Genomic DNA, 23,438 nt, shown 5'->3' with positions numbered 1-23,438 from the left:
GAGTGCCCGGCTGCCCTGGGCAGCGGGGAGGTCGGGGAGGGGGTACTCACAGCCCCTGGCCTGGAAGAGCAAGGCGGCTCGGGGCACCCCGAGCCACTCGGCCAGCAGTCAGCACCCAGCCACGGCCCAGGGCTGCCCCCCACCCTCACCCTTTCCCCTGCCGAGTTGTTGCCTCACTGGGGTCCCCTGGCTCTGAGTAGCCTCCCGCCTCTCAGGCCTGGGCGCCGGCGAGGTGCTGAGGCCCATGCATGCCCTGCTCCCCAGCGGGCGGCCCGGCTGCCTTCCTCGGGGTGTGCTGCACCCCCAGGAACAGAGTGACTGGAGAGAGTCGGGCCGCACTGCCTCAGGCCCCTCGCTCAGCTGCAGAGCCTGGGTTCCCGCAGGACCCTGCTCTGGGCGGGGCCGCCCGTCTCCCCAGGGCCCCCTCTGTCTCCACGTCCTCCCTCTCCTCGCTCTGGCTGCCGTCTCGTCTGGGTGTGCAGGAGGCTTTTATGCTCCAGATGGACACCCAGGTGTCACCCGGATGGTCACTGAGCCCCATCACTGATCGGGAGGGGCTGTGTCCCGGGCGGGGAGGTGGCGAGGACTCACCTGCTGTGACCCTGGTTGGGGCCCGGCAGAGGGGATGGGCACCTGGGCCCAGACGGGCCCCCGCTGCGTGCTGCGTGCTGTTTTGGGTGTCCCTGCGATGACGATTGTCGGTCTGGGGCCACCGTCCCCTCTACGGGGTGCAGTGGAGACCCGGGGCCATGAGCCGGGGTCGGGGGCTCTGCTCTCCACGGCCCGTCCCATCTGCTGCCAGGCGCCTGTTGGCCTCCGCCCGCCCTGAGCCTCTGGTGCCTTTCCAGGGTCCAGCAGCGGCAAGGCCGTGTGCCGGCGCAGCTCCAGCCCCGAGCCGGCCGTGGTGGCCCTGCTGCCCGGGCCGGGCTGTGCGCCCCTGCGGCCGGGCTCCCACTCACGCACCAAGACGCGGAAGCCCAACTTCAGCCCGCAGGAGACCGAGGTGCTGGTGCAGAGGGTGACGCGCCACTACCCGCTGCTGTTCGGGGCTCTGCGGGGCCCACCCGCCCGGAAGCACCGCGTGTGGAGCCGCATCCTGCAGGCGGTGAACGCGCTGGGCTACTGCCGCCGCGACCTGGGCGACGTCAAGCACAAGTGGCGGGACCTGCGAGGGGTGGTGCGCAGGAAGCTGGCCGAGCGCCCCCGGGCCCCCGGCCCCGTCCTCACGCCCGTCGAGCGCATGGTGGCTGAGACCTTCACGGCCCCCGGCCCCGCCGGCGAGGGCCAGCCCGCCGAGGCCCTGCCGAGTAAGTGGACCCTCAACAGCCTGCACGGAGCTTCGAGCAAGAACCACGGGGAGAGCTGAGGCCCCTGGGCGTCTGCTGGGGAGACCGAGGCTCCAGGCCAGTCCTGGGCGTGAAGGAGCTGAGGCTCAGAGCCAGGTCCATCTGGGGTCGCCCCACATGACAGGGCCTCCGCGGGGCCTCCGAGACCTCGGAAAGTGAATCGCTCGGGTGCTCGTGGGAGGCCGGCACCGTTTCCTCCATCACTGGCCCGGCTCAGCTCACCTCCCTGCCCCTGCCGTGCCCTGTCTTGGGCGTGGTGCAGGCAGGGCAGGTGAGCTCACCTCCTGACGCCCTCTTGGGCTCTCGGAGTGGGGTCCCTTCTCCCTGGGTCACTCAGCCCCCAGAACAGGCCAGGGCAGTGTCTGGGGCTCGCAGCCTCCCAGGGCCCACCGCCGGGGCCAGCTTTGCAGAAGTTTCTGAGCCTGGTGTGGAGGGCGGGCCGGGCCCTCCGGGGCGCCTCAGCATCTCCTCCCCGCACCCGTTTTCCTCCTCCTCCTCGAGGCGCCTCTCAGTGTCCGTCAGGGGTGCCCTTCGCCGGGCTGCCTTCTGTCTGCGCGTAATGGCTCCACCCACAGCTCCAAGCTGAGCTCCACCGGACCCTTGCCTCACCCCTTCCTGGGGAGCTGCTGGAAGGACTTTGGAGACGATGGCAGAAGCAGGACCAGCTCCCTCTTGAGGGCTGCAGAGTGGGCGGCAGGATTCAGCCTCGTGGGGACGAGCAGGGGCCACAGACGCCCCCAGCAGAGGCCCCAGCAGACCTTCTAGTGGGGGTCTGCACCAAGCAGGGCTGGGCGGATCAGAGATGCACGCAGACCCAGGACACGGCCGTGCCCTGGGCTGGACCGTGGGGAGGGGCCTAGTTCGGGAGGCCACCTGCTCCCCCACAGGCAGAGCCAGACCTGGTTTTGGGGTGCTGCAGGGTGGGCACACTCTAAGGGCCGAGGGGGGCTGGCAGCAGGTGGCACGGGTGTGGCCCTGGGTGTTGAGACCCGTCCCGCGAGTCTCCAGCCCCGGATCAAGGCAGGAGCTTGGTGGCTGTGTTTCTCCTGGTGGCCCCTGGGTGCGGCGCTCGGCACGCTCCTCGGTCACGAGGCCCAGCCTGGCGCAGACGCCCCTGCCTGCTCTGGTGGGCCGGCGGCCCCTCTCCCACGCCCCGTGGCTCCCGGCTCTCCTCCGTCGGGACGGTACGCTGGCAGCGAGCTCCTCTTGGCATCGGCTGGCACAGTGCTGACTCAGAGAGGTTTGCTGAATGAGTGAGAGAGAGGGGTAGGGGCAGGACACCCACTCTCCGCTCCGGTGGGCTGAGACCAAGCAGGGGAGTGGCTGCCACGCCTGGTTTGGGGGTGGCTCGAGGCCCAGCCCCACTGGCTCCTGCCTCTGGGTCAGTTCTGGCCTGGGGCTTGGGCAGGGTCCGGCTGCAGGGCTGCGGACGGCTGGCTGGCAGAGTGCAGGCCACCCGCCCCCGGCGTGCCTGTAGCTCTGTCCATGTTTGGGGGAGTGGTGCTGAGGGGCTTCTCTTTGGTCCCGGGGGGCCTGACCCAGAGTCTGGGTGCCCCGGAGACCCCCAGAGCAGAGGCCTCCAGGGCAGCCCCCGCCGAGCACCTGCCGTGGGGACTGGGGGGGAGCCCGGGGGCCTGTGGCCCTGCCTGTGCCCCTCCTGATGGGGCTCCCCATGGAGCGGCCGGACTCAGGCTTCAGGGAGGGCACCACAGGCAGGGAAGACGCCCCCTGCTCAGCCCGGGGCCCAGGGGACTTGGTGCCTGGGCGGCACCTGCGTTTATGGGAACGGTCCCTGCCTGGGCCTGGGTGGCGCCCGGGAGCACAGCTCTCCAGGGAGACGTGGGCGTTTAGCCGTTTCCGCCTCTGGAGTACTCACCAAAATGCATGAATCTGGAGGCTTGTCCTGTTTTCCTGCAAGAAGGTACTTGATGCACCTCTGCGCCTGGTCCCTGCTGAGGGCCGTGCCTGTGGCCGTGGTCACTCCCTGATCGTCTGGGCGGTCCTTCCCTTTGGGAGGAGAGAAAACAGCATAGAGATCGCCCTGGTCCTCAGCTGGGTGCGAACCCGGTTCCTGCTGGGGTCCAGCACCGCGGTCCTGACTCACCCCTGCCCTGCGTGCCCTCCAGCTGGGCTGTGCAGCCACAGCGGGGCAAGGATGGATCTGGCCCCTGTTTCCTGTGATGCTGCCTTTTTACCAAGGGCGTCGCGGAGGGGAGTCTCCTGGTGTGCAAGGGCGGCCCCGGGCCTCGTCAGGGCGGCTCAGGTGTGCTGTGGGGCTGGCACCTCTAGGGGCTGCGTGGACGCGCCCCGCCGGCCCCTGCCTGAAGTCCTGGTCCGCACTCAGCCCCTCAGTGTTGTCAGGACTGGCCGCTTAGTGCACTTGCTGACGTCCAGGGCCGAGTGCAGAGGAGGGTGTTCCCAGGCCGTCTCGCCGTCTTCACGGTGACTGTGAGCGTGCAGAGTCATTGCAGAGCCGGGCCTCACCCTTTCCCGAGTGGGCTGCCGCGCCTCCAGGGGACAGGCACTCCTAGGCTCTCTGTCCGGACAGCTCAGGCCGGCCAGCGCCCACGCCAGGGGGCCGACCGGTGCCCCCTCACTGCAGCCTCTGTTCTCTGGAGGCTGGACTCCCCGCCTGTGCCTGGAGTGATCACCGGGGGGCAGATGCCGTCCACGCCCCGTCCGCACGGCCCTGGGCGACCTCAGGGTCTCCACTCTATAATTGCTTCTGTTGTCTTGATTTGCAGATAGTATTGAAGCCGGCCTTGAGGCTGCGTCCTCGCACGCAGAGGCGGCCAGTGAGCTCCTGGCCGGAGCCAGCCGGCACCAAGTAAGTCAGTGTGAGGGGACAGCCCGCCGCCCCTCCGGCCCCTGCCCGCGCCCGGGAGGGGCAGGCCCGCAGGGTCTTCTCTGCGCCCAGGCGGGCTGCTATGGGGGAGGGGAGAGGAAGGGGTTGCGGGCCGCATGCCCAGGGTGGGAGGTCCCGCCTCCCCCTAGTCTGCACCACCCCCTCCCCCAACCGCGCCGCCGAGAGCGCGGCCGGGGCTTCTGCCCACCGCTCAGCAGTGAAGTGAGAGGGCAGGGGTGAGGGGCGGCCAGGAGCAGTGCCCACCAGCTGGGTCTCGCTGCAGTGGGTGCCGACGTTGCTGTGTCTCCCTGTTCCCAGGGTGTGCGGCACCCCAGCTGCCCCTGCAGGAAGCTCTGCGGCTTCTCCCTTATTCTCAGAAGGGCAGGATGGGTCTGTCGGTGTCTGCTGCCTTCCTGGAGGGCGCGGACCACGGAGAGGGCCGCCTGGCCTTCCGGTCGCTGGGCCGGGTGTGGCCGTGTCTGCCCCTGGCCTGGCCCCCGGCTGGAGCTGGTGGGGCCCTCTCTGCTTGGGACGAGTTGGCCGGCTCAGAGGGAGTGAGGACAAATATCTGACCCTGATTTGCTTGAGATGGGCTTAGGGTAGCCTTGGGGACCAATGCCGGGCTGCCGTGCTGACCTGCAGCCACCGCGTGAGCCCCTGACTGGGCCAGGCAGGCTTGGACCTGGGTCCAGCAGGGAGGGGGGGCCCGCAGCCGCCCTCCGCTTGCTCGCTGTCACTCACTGGCCCTCCGCTCCGTGCTGCGCCCCGACTCGCAGGGGTGGAGCCCACAGAGCGCATCTCTCCTGGAGCGTGCGTCCTAGGGGAGGGCGGGGTGGACAGTCCAGTCCAGTGATGCGAGGGCCCTGGGCCAGCCGAGGCAGGGAGGGCTTCCTGGGGTAGCGCTGAGCAGGAGTTGTCCTGGCAGAGGGGACAGAGGCCAAGGAAGGGGCTGCCCGGGCGAGCTCGGGACGCCCCAGGCCGGGGTGCGGACAGCTGCGTGGGGGCCGTGCCGGCGGGAGCAGGGAGGGGGCCGGGGAGAGATGATGGATGACGTCCTGTTCCCTGGGGGCTTTGGGAAGTCAGGGCTGTGCTGGGCAAGGGACTCCAGTTGCCTTAGCGGGGAGGAGAGGGCACAGGGTGACGGTCTGGACCAGGCAGGGCTGTGGGTGGGGCGAAGCGTGGGAAAGAGCGGCCCCTCCTAGCAGCTGCGCTCCCTTCCCAGGCTTCCCGTCCCTCAGGGAGCCCAGTGGGCAGAGCGCACGCGGGACGGGAGGCCGCTGGACTCCACGAGAGTGCGTCGTGGGGTGGAGGCTGGCCCCACTGCTGGCCTCCCCTTTTCTCTGTCAGTGGCCACTAGACGCCTAAGTCAGGGCGACACGCGCAGGCCACACGTGACAGCTGGAGAACACCACGCCAAGGGGGGGCGACGGCATGTATCTGCAGGACGGGGCGGAGGCAGGGCTGGAGGTCGTGTCTGCTGGTGCCAACTCGGGGCTCTCTGCCCCAGCCACGGGCCCCAACCTTTCAGCATGCCGAGGGCAGCCAGACCTGCACCCGGACCTCTCCACCTGGCTGGGTCCTTCCAGGGCCTCCCAGAATAGAAGGTGCAGACTGCAATTGACAAGCAAGGTGGACTTGTCGGAAGCCCAGGGCCCGGCCTCTCCAACGGGAACTCTCCGAGCGGGCCAGTGCCTGCTGCGGGCCCTCAGCCCCAGGAAGCCTCCTCGCGGGAGGGAAGCAGCACGCCGGCAGGGTGGCTCCGCCCGTGAGCCTCTGGGCTCGGAAGGGTCAGCAAGTGCCCGGACCGCAGATGCCTGGAGCCCAGAAGGAGGAAGTGACAGTGAGGAGGAGGAGGAAAAGGAAGAGCAGGAGGCGGACGGGCGGTCACTGTGCCCGCGGACACACCAGGCTCAGAACCCCCCTGGCGCCGGGGAGCGTGTGCGCCCAGGCCTCTGCGGTGGTGCTGTCGTCGCCCCTTTTCCATCGCAAAGCAGGACCCCCTGTGCCATAGGTGAGGTGAGAGGGGCTCAGATCCAGGAGGGACAGCCCGGAGTCGCCCCCCCGCAGTAATTCCTCATGCTCTTGCCCACTGCCACGCAGCGTGTCGGCAGGTGTCAGCAAGGCAGGACACCACAACCTGGGGCTCAGGCCCAGGGCTTTTCCCTGGGACCGCGGTTGACTCACCCTCCACACCCAGCCACCTGGAAGGTTAGCCTTCAGCTGGGCCTCTCATTTGCAGACTAGGGATTTGAGACCCAGAGGACAGAAGGGGTTTCCCAAGGTCACACGGCTGTCAAGAGGAAGAGCTGATTCTGGAGCCCAGTTTGTAGGAGTCCAGGTCTTGGCTTTTCCTGCGACCCTGGGGTAGCTCTGCCTTTATGTGCAGCTGCTCATGTTTATGGGATGTCCGCTTGGTGGATGGATGGATGGGTAGATGGATGGAGGGATGGAGGGACTGAAGGATTGGAAGGGTGTATACACAAGTGGGTGGATGGATGGAGGTGTGGGTGGATGGATAGACGGATCAAGGATGGGTAGTTGATGGATGGATGATGGATGGAAGGATGGATAGTGGATGGACGGATGATGGATGATGGACGGGTGCTTTGAGGATGGATGGCTGAGAGATGAACAAGTGGATGGATGGATGGATGTAAGAAAGAAGGATGAAAGGAAGGAAGGAGGTGGACAGATGGAGGGACGGATGGGTGCTTGATGAGCAAGCAGATGGGCGGATAGATGAGGGGATGGATGAGTGGGTGCATATGTGTAGGTAGACAGATGGGCAGACAGGAGGGGGGGTAGATAATGGCCAGCTTGGGTGGGTGGGTGGATGGACAGACAGATGGCAGCATGGTGGTGGCACCTTGGCTTTGGAGCTGCCCGGTTGAAGTTTTACCTTGACGTTACTGGAGGACGTCTTTCGCCCTCTGAGTCTTGGTGTCCTAGCGAGGGCGCTGCTGCCCACTGCAGAGGGGCCCCGCGAGACCTAAATAGCTGCGTGGGCAGAGGGCCTCGTGCAGGTGGAGCTCCCTGGCATTGCCCCGGTCCTGGCTGGCGAAGGCTCACGTTTCCTGTCTCCCTCTGCCAGCCGACGAGGACGAGGCCCCCAGCTGCCTGTGGCTGCCCCTGCGGACGCTGGATGGGCCGAGCCTGCCTGAAGCCGACCCCCTGGACCCCCGAGGAGCCCTCCCTGCGTCCCCCTCCCCGCCCGCCTCCCCGGCCTCGGCACCCCCCGCGGCCACATTCCCCGGGGCCTCCCGGCCCTCGCCGCCCTCCTCGGCAGCACCCCAGCCCCCCGGGAAGCCCACAGGGCCTGAGGCCTCGGACGTGGAACGGCGGCTGCTGGACTCGCAGCGGCAGCAGGGCGCCCTGCTCAGCTCCTGGTCCCAGCAGCAGAGTGCGCTGATGGCCCAGCAGAACCTGCTGCTGCAGCGGCTGGCCGAGCAGAGCCAGCGGCTGGCCGACGGCGTCGAGGCCCTCAACCGGACCCTGGAGAGGCTGGTGGAGGCCCTCCCGCCCCGGGGCGCCTCGCCCGCAGTCCCAGCTGGCTGCCCTGGGGGCGGAGCAGCCTGCAGGCCAGCTGGAGGCTCCCAGGGCAGCCCCCAGGGCAGCCACACAGGCCAGGAGGTCTTCTCAGGGATGATCCTGAAGGTGGAGGAGGAGATCTAGGGTCTGGACCCCGTGGGCCGCGTGCAGAGCAGGGACTCCGGTCCTGCCCCTCTGAGGGGCAGAGATGGGGCCTCGATAGAGCCAGAGAGGATGCGGGACTTGGCCTGTGGTTGCCCCTTCCGTCCTGCCATTGTCCGTGGGCCTGTGACGCGAACGGAGGGCTGGGTTGAGGTCTACTCGGGTGACGCTGGTGGGTGGACCGAGCTCCCTCCGCTCCCATCCCGTGCTCCGACCGTCGGGGCGAGTGCTGTGGAGTGCAGAACGGGGCGCCTCTCGGCGGGCAGTGGGTGAGCGGAGCTGCGGGAAGAAGCACGCAGAGCGCAGCTCCCCCAAACCACTGCCTCGGGTGTGGGCCCTGGAGTGTGGCAATGCTGGGCACCCAGAAAGCCCCCGGCGTGTGCCCTGGAGTGACTCCTGGAAGCCCGCCTGCTCCGTGGGCGTACGGACTGAGGGGGCTGGACCCCTGCATCCTCTCGATTCTGCCCCGAGGGAACCACGCCCTGTGGGCCTGCGGTTATTTCTCTCAATTTTATGCCTGCGGTGTGGGGTGTATATACGTATGTGCACATATGTTCGTTGGTACTGGATGGGGTGGGATGCCATTTTATACCTGTCGACTTTTCTTGGAAAAAGATATTTTTCTCATATAAGCATAAAATAACAACAAAAAAAGGCAGTGATGAGAAGGAGGGTGATGCTGACAGGAAGTGAGATGGAGCCCGTCTGTCTGCGCCTGGGCTCTGCCTCTGCCCTTGGCCGGCAGGCAGCCCTGATGCCCCCCGCCGGTGTCAGATCCGCCTCACCTGTGACTCCTGGCCCTGTGGGGTCCCTCGGGGCTGGCCCCAGCTCCTGGCCCCGCCAGGCAGGGCACAGGGGCTCAGCGCAGTTCGGGTGGCTGTTGGGGTCCTCGTGGCCCTGGGGCTGTGCCACCTCCAGCTTCCCCTTGGCCTCCTTCTCCAGACTCGTGATGAAAGCCTTTTCCGGAAGCAAGAGGCTGAGGTCCTGGCGTGAACTGGACAGCGTGCTGGTCCCAGGGCTCCCAGGCAGCCTGGCACTGAGGGGAGCAGAGACCAGGGTGGAACACACACAGTGGGAGGGACTTTTCCTGGTTTCTCTGTTTACCATGGGGCCAGCAGCATGTCAGCAACTCTTGTCCACAAAAGAGAGCCCCAACTCCTTAGCTGCCCATCCAGCCCTCTGCAGTGTGGCCAGCGCCCTTCCAGCCTCCTCTTCCCCTGCCGTCTGGAGGACACCATGTGTTCTCCACGGCGGCCTTTCCTTCAGCCCTACAAAGCCAGAGTGCATTTCAGTGCCATGTGTGGCGTCTTCCTAGGGCTTCATTCCAGGTGAAAGGCATGGACCCTGCTTGTCCACTAAGATGCCCACTGCGGTGGACACACACCTCTCTATAGGCAATGAACACTGCTCTCCAAGGTTACCCACTAACCCTGGTCAACACCTACTCGGATCCCAACCTAGCCCTGACCCTGGTCACACTCGGAGCCCTGATCCTGGTCACATGCTGAGCCCTGACCCTGGTCCCGTGCTGAACTCTGACCCTGGTCCCGTGCTGAACTCTGACCCTGGTTCCGTGCTGAACTCTGACCCTGGCCAGTCCCATAATCCCTATTGGACACCTGCTCTGGGCCCTGCACTGAGTGCTGAGGACACAGCAGCCCAGGCTGAGTAGAGGTCTGACTGCGTCCAAGGGCCAGGCAGGGCACGACTGGGATGGGGTGCCTGCCTGTCGGGCCATCGGTCTGCGGGTGCACGAGGGAGCCTGGGTGGCAGGCAGGGGGACGGGGGCCCTGCCTGGCCTCGAGTGCAGGGGTGTTCCTGCAGGAAGGGGAACCAAGGATCCGGGGTTGGGGTGGCCTGAAGATCCGTTAAGGAGGAGGCTGGGTCTTGCCTTAGACAGGAGCTGGTCAGAAGCAGAGCTTTGAGGGAGGAGCATGTGAGGTGAGGCAGCGGGGAGACATCTGACCCTCCCGGGGGGTTCCAGCACCTTCTGTGCCTTCTGCCCAGACTCTGGGCCGAGTGACCAGGCAGATGGCGGGCCTGGACAGGGAGATGGGGGAGAGGAGGGCCACCGGGAGGGTGGTGAGGGCGGGCAGCGTTGCTGTCCTGTGTGGGGCCCGGGGGCCACGGGGGCTCTGAGGACCCCGTGTGGGAGCCCGGGGACAAGGCGGCAGGGAGAGGAGGAGACCCCGTGGAGGCTGGGTGACAGGTGCCCGGGGGTTTTAAGGAGAGGGGGAAGGGCAGCAGCGTCCTGTGCACAGAGCAGCCCATAGGTGTGAAGACTGAAGGGTTCTGACGCGGGGCGTCTAGAAGGCGTCAGCCACATGGCAGGCCATGTTTCTGTGTCTTGCTCTGGTTGACTGCAAGACCTCTGTGTTCCAGTGAGACAGGCTGGAGGGCGGCCAGAACAGCTTTCCTCAGATCCTGAAGAGACCCCAGGTCACCATGGCAAATCTGAGGCCAGGTGGCCTTGGGGGCGCAGGGGTGATGGCCGGAGTCATGGAGAGAGCTGGGGGCCTCTTGGAGCCCGGTTTCAGGATTTCCAGTTCATGCCCGGTCCCTTTGGCACGCTGCTTTACCAAGTGCGTGAGCCCGTCCATGTGACCCCAAGTGAGTAAGGCCAGGTCCCCGGCCTGGGGGGCCGCAGGCAAGGAGTTGGGCAGATCCCTCGTGGTACACTGCGGGTTCAGCAGCCCATGCGGCTCCCCTGCTAGGAGACAGCTTCACGTGGAAGAAACCAGGACTGTAAATGCTTTGAGGGCTTGCAGGGGGAAGCAAAGTAACCCAACTTGTCCCCGCACCGCCAGCCCCTCGCCACCCCAGGCAAAAGCGCTGGATGGGAGGCAGCCGAGATCCTGGCAGACGGTCCGTTCGGGGAGAGTCCCGTAGGCCTTTGGGGGACCCTCAGAAGAAGAGCCACGTGAACCCACAGGCAGAGGTCACTTAGTCTGCAGTGGGCAGTCTCGGGGTGCAGAGGAGGAGGGAGGGCCGGCAGTTGCAGGAATAACAAGACCACAGCTTTAGGCCCGACGCAGGCTTCTGTCCCCCTAAAGTTCAGATGTTGAAGTCCTCACCCCAGGACCTGAGCAGGTGACTGTGTTTGGAGTTGGGGCCTTCAGAGGTGATTGAGGTAAGGCGAGGTCTCTGCGGTGACCTCGGATTCAACGTGACTCGTGTCCTTATAAGAAGAGGAGATCAGGACACATGGGCACAGAGGGACGGCCGCGTGAGGACACGGGAGGGGAGGGCTGTCCACACGCCAGGGAGGTCGGCCTCAGCAGGAGGAGGAGACCTGCAGACCCCGGGGTATCTGACTTTTGGCCTCCAGGATGGGGTCGGGGTGAGTTTCTGTTGTTTGAACCACCGAGTCTGTGTTACTTGTCAGGGCAGCCACTGCTGACTCCTGCAGACCCCCAAGGAATTAATCAGATACCTGACATAAGATAGTTTCTAAGAAATATTTTAAAAATAAGATGAAAGCACAAAGATGAGTAATAATAAGAGATGATCAAAAGGGACCCAATGAGTCAGGAAAAGATCAGTGATAACTTTCAGAACAAAGGACTTGGCGGGGGACCGGGCAACACATTTGGTCCCGGATGTGAGAGGAGCAACCTGGGAGGTTTAGCTGGGGAAGTGACAGTGTGCCAGGGAGAGCTAAGGAAACGGAAAGGGCGACGGGTGAAGGGGTGCGGAGGGTATACCAGCAATTCAGCACAGGTCGGGGCGGGGTCCCAGGAGAAGAGAATTGAATGAGGAAAGGCAGTGTGTGAGGAGGCCCCACCCCAACCACCCACCATCCCGCAGACACAGGAGGCACCTGACACCTGGCAGCTCCATGCCTCCTGGAAACCGCGGCCCCAGAGCGGGAAGGAGGCTCGCGAGGAGGGGCAGAGTGACGGCTCCTCTCCCAGCTCAGTCACAGCAGCAACCGTGGAGGCTGGGGACGGTGGAGTGATACCCAGCAAGGCCGAGAGAAGGGACTGTCAGCCTGGAATCACGCCGCCCGCAAAACCATCTCTGGAGAGCAAAGACGAGTGAAAACTTGAGAGTTTACCGCCAACAGACTTTCACTAAAGGAGCTTCTGAAGGATGGACTCGAGGATGGAGAGTAATCTTCAAAGGAAGGTCTGTGACAAGGAAAGTGAACCAAGGAGCTGGTAAATGTGGGGCAGATCCAACAAAGGACTGTGTGAGATAATGACATCATTTCATATTAAACAGTGTTTTTTGACTGTAATGTCTTATTTGTGCAGTTAAGTTTTGAGAAAGGGCAGAACAACAATGGGACAATGACAGTGATTAAATTAGTCTGAGCCCATTTTCAGAGAAATTAAATATTCATTAATTTTGGTGTCTGTTAATAACAATACATGGTAAAAACTCAAGGATTCCTTCATTGAAATTAAAGACTTACGCTCTTCAAACGACCCTGTTAAGAGGATAAAAAGACAAACTACTTACTGGGAGATAATGTTTGTAGATCACATATCTGGCAGAGGACTTGTATCCTGAATATATAAAGAGATCTCTAATTCCAACAATAAGAAAAAATATACTTGAATTAGAAAATGGGCAAAAGATTTGAGCAGACCCTTCACCAAAGAAGATATATGGATAGAAAATAAGCATCTGAAAAGATGTTCAACATCACTAACCATTAGAGAAATGCAAATTAAAACCATAATGAGAAACCACCGCACGCCTGCTAGAATGGCTAAAATAAGAGATACAGAGAAAGTGGACCATTCATACACTGCTGGCGGGAATGCAAAATGATACAACTACTCTGGAAAACACTGTGGTAGTTTCTTAAAAAGTTAAACATTCACTTACGATACTTCCCAACAATTGCACTCCTGCTCATTTATCCTAGAGAAATAAGAAGTCATGTTTACACAAAAACCTGTACACAGGTATTCACAGCATCTTTATCTGTAACAGCCCCAAATTGGAAATAACCCAGATGCCTTCTGTGGGTAAATGGTTAAACTGTGGTGCGTCCACGCCAAGAAATACTCCTCAGCAATAAAGAGGGTGAACAAGGGGGAGGGTTCCGAGGGCATTTTGCTGAGTGGAGGAGCCTGTCTTGTAGAGCCCATGCTGGGTGATTCCGTGGGTCTGACATCCTCTAAGGGACGAGATTGTGGAGATAGAAACGGGACCGGGAGGTGGGCTGGGTGGGTGCAACTCTAGGACAGCACGAGGGCCCCCCGAGGTATTGGAGCAGCTCTGAGCAGCTCTGTATCTGGTCACCACAGCGGTACAGGGATCTGCATGTGTGATAGCGTCTCACAGACCTACACGCACAAGACACCAGTGGAAAATACAATAAAATTGAAGGCAGTCGTAACCTCTGGAAGAGTATTGTAGGAGTCTATAACTTCCACACCAGGAAGAAAGGAGTAAGAATGCAAGTAAGCGGACAAAAAGTCTTTACTGAATAAAATAGGGAAAAAAAGAGAGAAACTAAAATAATACAGAAGAAAAAACTTGGACAAATAGAAAACCTGAGGCAAGCTTTTGAAATCGTGTCCAGTAAACAAATTAATGTGGACAGATTAGAAGAGCTTATTAAATGTCAAGGATCATCAGATTGTAGGAAAAAAATGCAAGTGATCCAGTAACACATAAGGACCAGAAGGTGAGAATGAAGCTGTAAAGAAAGACACATCGGTCAGAGAGTCAGGGAGGGTGTGAGTGGTAAGGTCAGCTTTGGACAAAATGGACGTGAAGACAAATATGTACATGAATACCACCAGGATTAATCATATAAGTAAATATATTAAACAGGACGGCACAGATCACTGCATGATCGGCTCAGCTCCTCAGGAAGATGAAAAACCTTACATTTCTATACACCTAATAAAAGAGCTCTAAATAGATAAACAAAGCCAGAACTTCCCACCTGCAAAGGGACTCCATCACGAGAGAAGAAGGTGTCAACATGGGCACAGAGACTAGGAATTAGTGAATATAGAGCAGGTTTCAGTAATAATCAGCACTTGACTTACTGGACCTTCCAACAGCAGATAACGGTCCTCTCCAGGGCGCCTGGGACGGCTACAGATTTTGACCATGACTTAGGTCATAGAGCAAGTGTCACCAAACTTCAAAGAATCAGTAGTGGGTAAGACACTACAATTATTAGAAAATGCACAAAAATAAAGAGAAATTCCTTGTATGTTGGGAAATATTTAAAACAGTCCTAACTGACTGGGAGGTCGATGAAGAAATCATTAATAGATATGTAAAAATGACATAATTGAATAATGATGAAAATACTACATATCAAAATCTGTGAGGTACTTCAAAGGAAATGAATAGCCTTAAATACTTATACAACAAAAGAAGAAAGGCTGAAAATTAATGAATTAAGATATTAAAAAGACAATAAATAAGGGTAAAAGGACTACAGAATGAACCCTGAGAAATTAGAAGGAAGAAGATTATAGAGACTAAGCAGAATTTATTAAGTTATAACAGCGTCTGCAGGAAGCCAAGAGATGGTTCTTTGGAAAGATGGTGAAAATAGACAAACCACTAGTAAGATTGATCCAGCGTTGAAAGAGCAGAAATTCCAAAGTAATAAGAGAATTCTATGAACGGTCTTATGCCAACAAGTTTGGTAACTTAGGGAAAAAATGGACAGATTCCTAGAAAAGTACGGTTTGCCAACATTGACTCAAGAATAAATAGATCAATGGTTCTGTAGCCATTAAAGAAATAGAATGGGTCGGAAAGACTTTCTCCCCATGGAAACACTAAGCCCGATTGGTCTTTTACGTGCGTTCTACCCAACTGTCAGGGCAGAGATCCAGTCTTACACAAACCTCCCCGGAGAACGGGAAAAGGGGAAATTCCTAAATACATAACTCGAGGTCAAATCAAAGGTGACATACGTACGGGAAAGGATCATCGTGGTCCTGTCTGTCTCATGGACACAGACCTGGTCATCCTATCACGACACAAGCGGACCGCGCTGCGTCCGGTGGCCTACCTTTTGGAGCTGGTAGTTTAGCAGGAAGCCCGGACAAACCACCGGCTTTGGGGGAAGTAATGCCCCCCCACCCTCCATTGGAGCTGCCTCGAGGACGAGGATGAGGGATGAGGCTGAACTTTGAACGCCCACCCTGAGGCCCTGCGTGGGGAGCTGTGCAACTGTCCTCAGGCCACGGCGGAAGAAGAAAGCAGTGAATGCCCGCAGGTGCCAGGGACAAGGTCGGCCTCCTTTCTTCCCACTCTCCGGCATCCTTTCCAGATCCTAACTGCTCCCCAGTGTAGGTCTTTCCTCACACATGTGCTTAACAGAGAAGCTTCCCCTGCTGCCTCTCGCCCTCCCATCCCCACACGTGCCAACGCCCCCTGTAAGTCCTTGTCTTCCTGGGCAGGGAACCTCCACAAGGCAGGGCTCTGGCTGCCCCCGGCCCCCGGGACGGTGCTCAGCGTGCAGTCTGTGCTCTGTCAACGCACTGCACGGTCTGTGTACCGCCCGCACCTGTGCAGAGGCACCCGGAAGGCAGGGCCGGGGAGATTAGGAGGTGCAGGAGGAGGCAAGGTCTTCAGTGGGCCAGGCCGGGGTCAGATGCTGTCTTGGGGAGCTTGGGCTCCTGAGCTAATCCAAGTCCAGTCAAGGGCAGGACTCGCGAAGAGCCCAGCTGGTGGCCTGGCCCAGGCCCCGAGCCTCCAGGGAGGGCGAGGAGGGATTCTCTGGCCAGAGCCCTTCATCCTGTTCCCAGTGACGGGATGTTGTCATCTGAGAGCCTGGGAGGCCTCGTCCAGGCTGTTTTGGGCCTGGGACCTGCTGCCCTGGCCAGGCTGAGGGCCACGCTGGGCAGCTTGTGGGGGAGGGGAGGTGCCTTTTAATTTGGAGCCGAGCAGGGTAGATAAGCAGCAATTGGATTTGCCGAGGCCTGAGTCCCTGGGTGCAGAGAACACCGGAGAATCTTATTTTCATGATAAGATTGTTATAAATTCTCCCCACCATCTGCTGGGAAATGTAAATGTGAATTGGGTTCCAGGCGCCGGGAGGGACAGCTGGTGGGGCCGCGGGGGGCGGGGAGGGGGACCCCGTGTGCACCCGGGCCTCGGGCTGGGCCCCAAGCCGTGCCCCTTCCCGTACCCCGTGGCTCTGTGCGCTCCGCAGCCCTGCTCTGAGTGATCGCCTGCAGAAAAGTAACCCCAGGCGAAGATTTAAGTCAATCTGCTGGTGACTGGGCTCACCATACCTGGGTAGACGGGCAGAGGTCACGGGCATAGGACAGAGGGACTGGGGGGGCCCTGCACCCCGCTGTGTGCTCCTCCTGCCCCAGTGTCCTTGGCGACTCGCAGCAGCTTCAGGTCAGGTGGGCGCTGCCTTGGCCCAGTTTCAGTGTGCCTCTGCGGGTGTCCCCACTCCTCTAAGCGGCGGACGTGGGCCGACCTGCCTGCTCTCTGGCTGGCCTGGGGACTGGACCTGGTGGGGCCTGCAGAGCCTGCAGGCAGCAGGGAGGTGGTGCGGGTCCTGGGGCCGTGCTCCGGCTGCCCTGGGCCCAGGGTGAGCGACTACAGCCTGCGGACCACTCGCAGCAAGGCTGGGCAGGAAAGCCCCTCCCAGCAGAGGCCCTCTCACCCTTTCTTGATCCGTAAAGAAGTCTCTGCTCAGGGGAGATGGGCCTGCCCTTGGGAGTGAGTGCAGGGTCGCCCCGTGTTCTTCCTGCTATGCTGATCACACGAGTGGCACTCCCTGTGGGTGCGGGGGTCCAGCCTGACACACATTCCTGTTCTGGAGACAAGGGTCAGGGGTGTCCTGAGGCCCAGGAGGAACTGCCAGAGAGATGGCTAATGAAATGCCAGGCCCGTGGGCCAGAGGAGGACAGAGGATAAATCAACACGGCCCAGGTGAATGTGGAAAGGCCTCCAAAGGAGGGGGGACTGGCTCTGAGGGGCAGTCTTAAAGCTGGAAGTCCCTGCCCCCCGAGGGGTGCCTCTGAGCCCCTGAGGTGAGAAGAGTCTCACCCCCTGCACAGATGAGACCTGTGAGGCCGGATGGTGAAGACTTGCCCTAGACTCAGGGACACGCAGCCACCCCCGCTCACAGCATGCGGGGACACAGGCATGGGCAGGCCTGGTGGCGGGAAGTGCACGTGTGTGCGCGTGTGCATGCATGTGTGCGTCTGCACATGTGTGTACATGATGTGTGCGCGCGCGCGTGCTCAGGTGTGTTGCGGTGCTGTGCACGAAGTTTACGTATGTGCACACGTGTCACGTGTGCCTGCGCGCAGGCGTGTGTTCTCCTTGCTCGCCATCCAGGCAGCGTCTGGAGCATGAAGGTGGGAGTGGTCCGCTTCCAAGATGGGGCACCAGGTGGGCAGAAGGGCTTCTCCGGGAGGCCGCTGGTCTGTGGGAGGCCCGTGAGGGAGCCGGGCACGGGGCAGAGGAAGAGCTGCACGCCCCAGGCCAGGCCGCCAGGCCCTGAGCTGCTCACCCCTCGGCGGGAGGGGCGCCTGGCCGCACCTCACGTCACCTGGCCACTGATCAGATGGGCCCCTCTCCTGCGCGGGTCCGCAGAGAGCCCAGGCCTTGTCCACAGTACCCCTGAACACCCACCTGGGGGGTGAGCTTCCGAGCGGCCCTCCTAGCACGGCTTCCTCCTGGTCTGCTAGTCCCAGACTGAGCTTCGGAGCACCGAGGCAGCAGAGGAGCTGCCTGGCCTTCCCGAACCTGGACACAGGGCAGGCAGATTGGGGGGCGGGCCGGGGGTCCCGCGGCAAGATGGTGGCCTGGAGGAGGGGAGAGCCTCCTGAGGCAGCGCCTGGCATCCGGCCCAGTCCTGGTGGTAAGACTGACCGGGCCGGCTGTCCAGGGTACCGGGTCCAATTTTCACAGGGAACTGCTGCGCATGCCGGGTGGCCCACTTCAGAATCTCCCTTGCAGGACCTATGCCCCCGCCTGCCCCCACCCCCACCCTGCTCCGCAGGCTTTAGCTGCGAGGGCCGTGGGAGCTCCTGGCTACTCCAGAGGACAGAGGTTCTCAGGCTCAGGTCACCCCTGAGTGGGGGCTGGACTGGGAGTGGGGAATTGACCGCTCCAGAGAGGTGACGAGGGGACACCACCCCACCGCGGGGTGACTGGGGGATGGCTGTGTGCGTGGGAAGGTCCCTTTCAAGGCAGAAACAATGCAGTTTTGAAGTGGTAGGAATCTGGGCTCATTTTCAGCAGCTGTATGCAAATTGCATGCAAATGAACCTCTTTTCCTTCCAGTACCAGTGAGTGGCCCAGAGAAGCGGTGATCTGGAGGACCAGAGCGAGCCCAGCATCTTGTCCGATTCACGTCAAGAATCCCCTTCTTCAGAAGCTGTGCTGAGTAGGGGCAGCCTATTTTAGGGGCAGTTTATTTAACAGCTGAGGACGGTCCCTGGAGTCACACAGACTGGGTTCTAATCCCAGCTCTGCAGTGACTGCCTGTGGGTGACTGAGTGTGTTGCCGAACCGCTCTGCTCCTCATTTCCCTTTTCTGTAACATGCAAACAGGGCTGCCTCAGCGGGTACATGGGAAGCACTTAGCACAGTGACTTGTTCTGACGATGGTGTGGTGGTGGTGGTGGTGGTGGTGGTGGTGGTGGTGGTGGTTGTGCTGGTGATGATGGTGGTAATGGTGGTGGTGGTGGTGATGGTGGTGGTGATGATGGTGGTGGTGGTGGCAGTGGTGGTGGTGGTGAATCCTGCTGTGGTGGTGATTATGGTGATAAGGGAGCGTCCTCCACAGTAGGCATGGTACGAGGCCCTGGGAGAATGGAGAAGAAAAGTGATCTCTGTCTTTGCGATGCTCATATCTTCTTCAGAGCCCTCCCCAAGGTGGGGCTCATGTTCTAACTCGTGTCCTTGCCCTCCAGTCCCCGGAGGCCTCTGTACCTAAGAGCTCCGCTCTCCACACTCCCTCCACTGTCACCTCTCCTGTCGGTGCTGACAGCATGCCTGCCTTAGGGCAGCTGTGACTTGACCTATGGGCCTTCCTTAGAGCCCCTGCTGTCAGGAGGGCGATGCAGGCAGGTGGGGGCAGGGAGCACAGGGAGGGCGACACGTGGTCCTCACTCTTGGGGGACCACTGTTGTCCTGTGACCCCGCGGCACCCTCTCACCCCCCCACACCGCAGCACACACTCTGTGCTCCATTCAGACTGCACCCCTGCAGGACCCCACACCTTCCTCTGTGCAGCAGAGCCCCCAGCCCACTGTCTTCATTATGCCTTGGGGCCCTCCAGCCTCCCCCGACCCCCCTCCAGCCTCCAGCTCCCCAGGTGGACACATCTGCCACTCTCGTCATTCTGGCTGTTGGCACAGGGCCGAGCGTAGGGTGAGTGTCCAGGACCTGCAGGAGGGCCTGCTGTGCCTGCTGGGAGCTTCCCACCAGGCGTGCGGTTGGTGGGGGGCATGGGGGGCAGGGCTACAGCACCCGAGGAGCCCCAGAGCGTGTCCGGTCCCTGTCCTGCTCTCATGACAAACAGCCCACTGTTGCCCATTTTGTGGACGTGGGACTGAAACTTAAGAAAGACCAGCACTTGCCCCAAATCATGCAGCTGGTGAGGGGCGGAGCCAGCGTTCAAATCCAGTCTCTGATGCCCAGGCTTTCCCGCGCACCTCGGGATTTTGGACAGAGCCAGGAAGTCGGGAGCGGCAGGTGTTGCACTGGAAGTGGCAGGAGCCTGAAGGGGGAGGATGGCCAGAGGGAGACAGGGTGCAGCGGTCCACGGGACAGCTCCCACCCCACCACTGTGCACAGACGGGGCTGCTGTGCTCTCTGCAAGCTCAGGGAGTATTTGCTGTGTCTGTCGCCTCGAGCTGGTGGAGGTGGGGTCTGGAGAGGGGCGGTGTGTGGGCGCTGGTTGGGGGGGAGGCTGGGGTGAGGGGGTGGCCCCTGTGCCAGGACTCGGAATACATGGGGTGCCGGGGAAGCCAGCTGCAGCCCTGAGGCTTGGAACCCAGCGGAATCCAGTTGGCTGGGCCCTGCCTTCTGCAAACAGATATAGATTTGGTTTTATTGAGAACCTCAGCGCTGCCAGGCCCACAGGCCCGGGCCCACGGCTCTCATGTGCTTGCCGCCAAGAAAGAAGGGGAAAGGGAGACAGAACTGTGTAGCCCTTTTGCAATGAGAAGCCAGGAGTGTTTGCGTGAGATCGATTTCTGTTTCTGGAAGAGGCTCAGCTCTTAGCCCAGCCCCGCCACCCTGGTCCAGCCTCGGGTCTGAGGGGTGGGTGGGCAGCTGCAGTGGGGTGGCCTGAGGCCCCCATGTCCCCCACCCACTGTCCTGTCGCCAGCCTTGTTCGTGTCACTGCTGCCATTCCTGCAATGTTGCATGAGCGAGGTCACACCCAGCAGTGGCTGGGCAGGCGCCCTGGTTGTCCGGCTTCTAAACCTGTCCTGCCACTGAGTCCATTCCCCCTGAGTCAGCACCGCCTGCCCCATCCAGTCTCCCTAAAATGCCACCTGCCCTGGGAGGGGCTGCGTCTGGCCTGGGCTCCTCGTCTGTGTGAGGGATCAGATGTGTCCTCCAGGCCGGGAGGCGCAGGGCAGGACGGAGGGGGCTCGTGCCCCGCCTCTGTGAGTCCAACCTCACCCAGCCGAGCCGCACACCTGTCCTACGCAGGGGGCAGGGCAGGGGGCAGCATGCCCATCGTACAGATGAGACAACTGAGGTGTGGGGAGGTTGGGGGGCCCCCAGGTCAAGGAGGAGCCAGGATGGGGACTTGGTGCTGAGGCCGCCCCTGGGGGGCCTGCATGTGGGAGTGATGGTGGCAGTGACCACAGTAACTACCAAGGGTGCCTGCAGGGCTGTCTGGTCCTGATGAGCTCCCGGCCTGGGAAGGAGCAGAGCTTAGAAATGCCCCAGCCTGAGTACTGGCTGCATCAGTTAACTTGCTGTGCGACTTTGACGAAACTGCGTGTTATCTCTGAGCCATCCTTTTCGTGTCTGGAAATATCCTTTGCCCGGGATTGGGGGATTAAGTGAAGCCGTGCAGGTAACTAACTGTCTGTTAGCAGCCCAGCCTGTGCAGATGACCCTTCTTGCACTGAGCACTGTCACCGCCAGCACCACCTCAAAGTTCAGGGTTGGGCAGAGTTCCAGCCCCAATCTGTATGCAAGGAGAAGAGGCCCAGAGAGGCTCAGAGACTTGGCCTGGGTCACACAGCTGGTCGGGGGCACAACCCGGAAGAAAACCCCGGTTTCCGGGTCCTGGCCGTCCTCCTGCACCTGCTGCCGAAGCATTATTAACTGGCCCCCCCGGAGGACAAGTAGAGTGTTTACCTCTTGACAGCAGAGAGGCGGAAACAACAAAAGTAAACCAAACAAACCGCCCAGACACCAGACACGCTCTCCCTCCAAGTGCGCGCTCTGCAGAGGGAAGAATGTGGAGGGGCGGAACGCGGCTGCTGGGAGACTGAAGGATGCAACCCCTCCAGCGAATCACGGGCCTGTCTCCAGGGCGGGAGCGCTCCGGGCCGACTGATGCTTTCAGAAGGCAGGGCTGAGAGGCAGCCCGCCCGGGGTGGGCAGGTGTGTGCCGCACCCTAACTGCAAGGGCTGCGGCTGCCTGGAGCGCGGTCCTGGAGGCGTGGGCTGTGGCGAGGAGGGCAGAACTGGTGCTCCCCACTTTCTGCTGCCCCAGCCTCCTTGTCCCTCAGACACGGGGGGCCCAGCTCTCCTTCTTTATTGTGGTTTTTTGGGGGTTGGCTTCTCCTTTTCAGCCCCAACTGGTGGGAACCGCAAGCTCTGAGCAGCCCCAAGCGGGCGCCATTGGATGCGTCCCCGTGACCGGGTCACAATCTGGAGAACAGGGGTCCGACCGAGGTGGGCGTGGGAAGTCTGGACCCGATTCCAAACAACGTGGGCTTGACCCCATCACTTGCCTTCTGTGTGTTCATGGGCCTTGGTGTTCCCAGCCTGTAAATGGACCACGGAAGGAGCGTCAGCACCACGGACAGGGGCAGGGGCGGCTGGACACTGGGTCATCTTTCAGGATGTGCCCTCCTTCGCCTGGCTCAGACCCCAGGCCTAGGGGGGCAGCGATTCACCCTTGTCACTCTGCGGGGGTCCCGGGAGGGGAAGGATATCACTAAGCATCGTCCCTCCCCTTTGCGAGGCTTTACCTGTTTCCCAGGTGAGCCTCCCTGCAGCCCCAGGGTAGGAGTTGAGTGCACATCGCAGAAGGGGGGCGGGGGTTAGGCTAACCTCCCTGCACCGGTGGCCCGTCCAGCCATGTCCTTGCCTCCCTCACACATCGGTGACTCCGTGGTCCCCACTACCCACCCCCCCCCCACCCCCCGGTACCTCACTGCTGCTTCAGGAACATCTGTTGATGCCTCATTAATGATGTTGCCAACGGGGCAGATGAAAAGGCTCAGAAGGGAAAACAGAAGCAAGGGGACAGCTTCGATCGCGGGCTTGTTAAGCTGTCCCTGATGCTGTCCCCGCAAGCAAGGCTTCTGCCACGCTGACGCTCTGTGTCCCTTTCCACTGGTCCAGCGTCCACTGCTGTCTGCCGGGAAAGGGATCGGGGGCTACACCTTGGTGTCCCCACACTCGGAACATTAGCACCTTGAGGAGTTTCAACTTGCTCTGCTCTGGGGGAGGGAGGCCTCGTTACAGCACCATTTTTAGCCTGGTGAGGAGCTCTCCATGTCCCCCAGATTTGCACTTTCCCTCAAAATGCTCTTGCTACTGGCAGGAGAATAGATGTGAGAATAAGAGGGTAGCACGTGGCTGTGAGCGTGAGGGGTTCCAAGTGGTGTTTGTTAACTCAGGGCCTGCCGGCGTTAAGTACTAGCACATACATCCCACCGAGCTGCCGGCCTTGGCACTGGGTCCCCTGTGTTAATGGTCACCAGAGCCTTGCCGTTGGCTTTGGAGGAGGGAGCGAGAGGCCAGAGAGGCCTCAAGGGCCACCGAGGATCACACGCAGGTTAGCGGCAGGATTTCGCATCCCTCTGTTAAACGGAGCTCATCCTGTTCCTCCTTGTATCAGTCAGCTCAGGCTGTTTGGCTGCAGTAACAAATGAGCCCAAGGCTGAGTTTGGTTCTCGCTCGTGTTACGTGCCCACAGTGGGCTGGAGGCGCCTTTGCCCCTGTGCTTTGACTCTGGGACCCAGACTGATGGACAGCCCCCCTCAGACATTGCCAGGCTCACAGCAGAGGCCAGAGCAGTGGAAAAACCTCACAGTAGCTTTGGGTGTGTGCTTGGGAGCAGCGAGTGACCTGCTGCACTCACCAGGCACTTCACAGGCCAGACCCGGGGCCAATGGGACTGCTGTGCACGGTCCTGCGGGGAAGAGGGAGGGGGGAGAGGTGCTGAGAGACGGGCCGTGCACTTTGGAATGAGGGTAGAGACTGCCCCCTGCTCAGAATCACACCCCTACCTCCAGCAAGCCCTCTCCACCCCGTCTGCCTTTGTCCCCTCCTCTCGTGGCCTCTGCCCAGGCCCTGCCCTCCTTGGGGGTCTGAGGAATTGCCACCCACTCCTCCATTCCCTGGACTCAGGGAGGGACCCCAGTCCCCCCACCACACACACTGACCTCAGTGAC

The 23,438-nt window shown here is 61.2% G+C and overlaps 1 protein-coding gene across 1 annotated transcript in view; it reads left to right on the top strand.

The window, feature by feature from the left end:
* Nucleotides 1-8,534, top strand: part of TSNARE1 (t-SNARE domain containing 1) — an 81,110-nt gene extending 72,576 nt beyond the window's left edge. The window contains exons 12-14 of the mRNA XM_027078009.1: nt 849-1,307; nt 4,091-4,173; nt 7,283-8,534. Of these exons, the coding sequence (XP_026933810.1) occupies nt 849-1,307; nt 4,091-4,173; nt 7,283-7,600 (860 nt within the window). The 3' untranslated portion in view covers nt 7,601-8,534. The remainder of the gene's footprint in view (nt 1-848; nt 1,308-4,090; nt 4,174-7,282) is intronic.
* Nucleotides 8,535-23,438: the final 14,904 nt, after the last annotated feature.

This window comes from Aethalodelphis obliquidens, unplaced genomic scaffold, assembly GCF_003676395.1.
Source record: "Aethalodelphis obliquidens isolate GAN/ISIS:26980383/991018 unplaced genomic scaffold, ASM367639v1 scaffold41, whole genome shotgun sequence".
Classification (NCBI taxonomy): Eukaryota; Metazoa; Chordata; class Mammalia; order Artiodactyla; family Delphinidae; genus Aethalodelphis; species Aethalodelphis obliquidens.
Note: the sequence above shows the minus strand (reverse complement) of the source record. Positions and strands in the feature narration are given on the sequence as shown.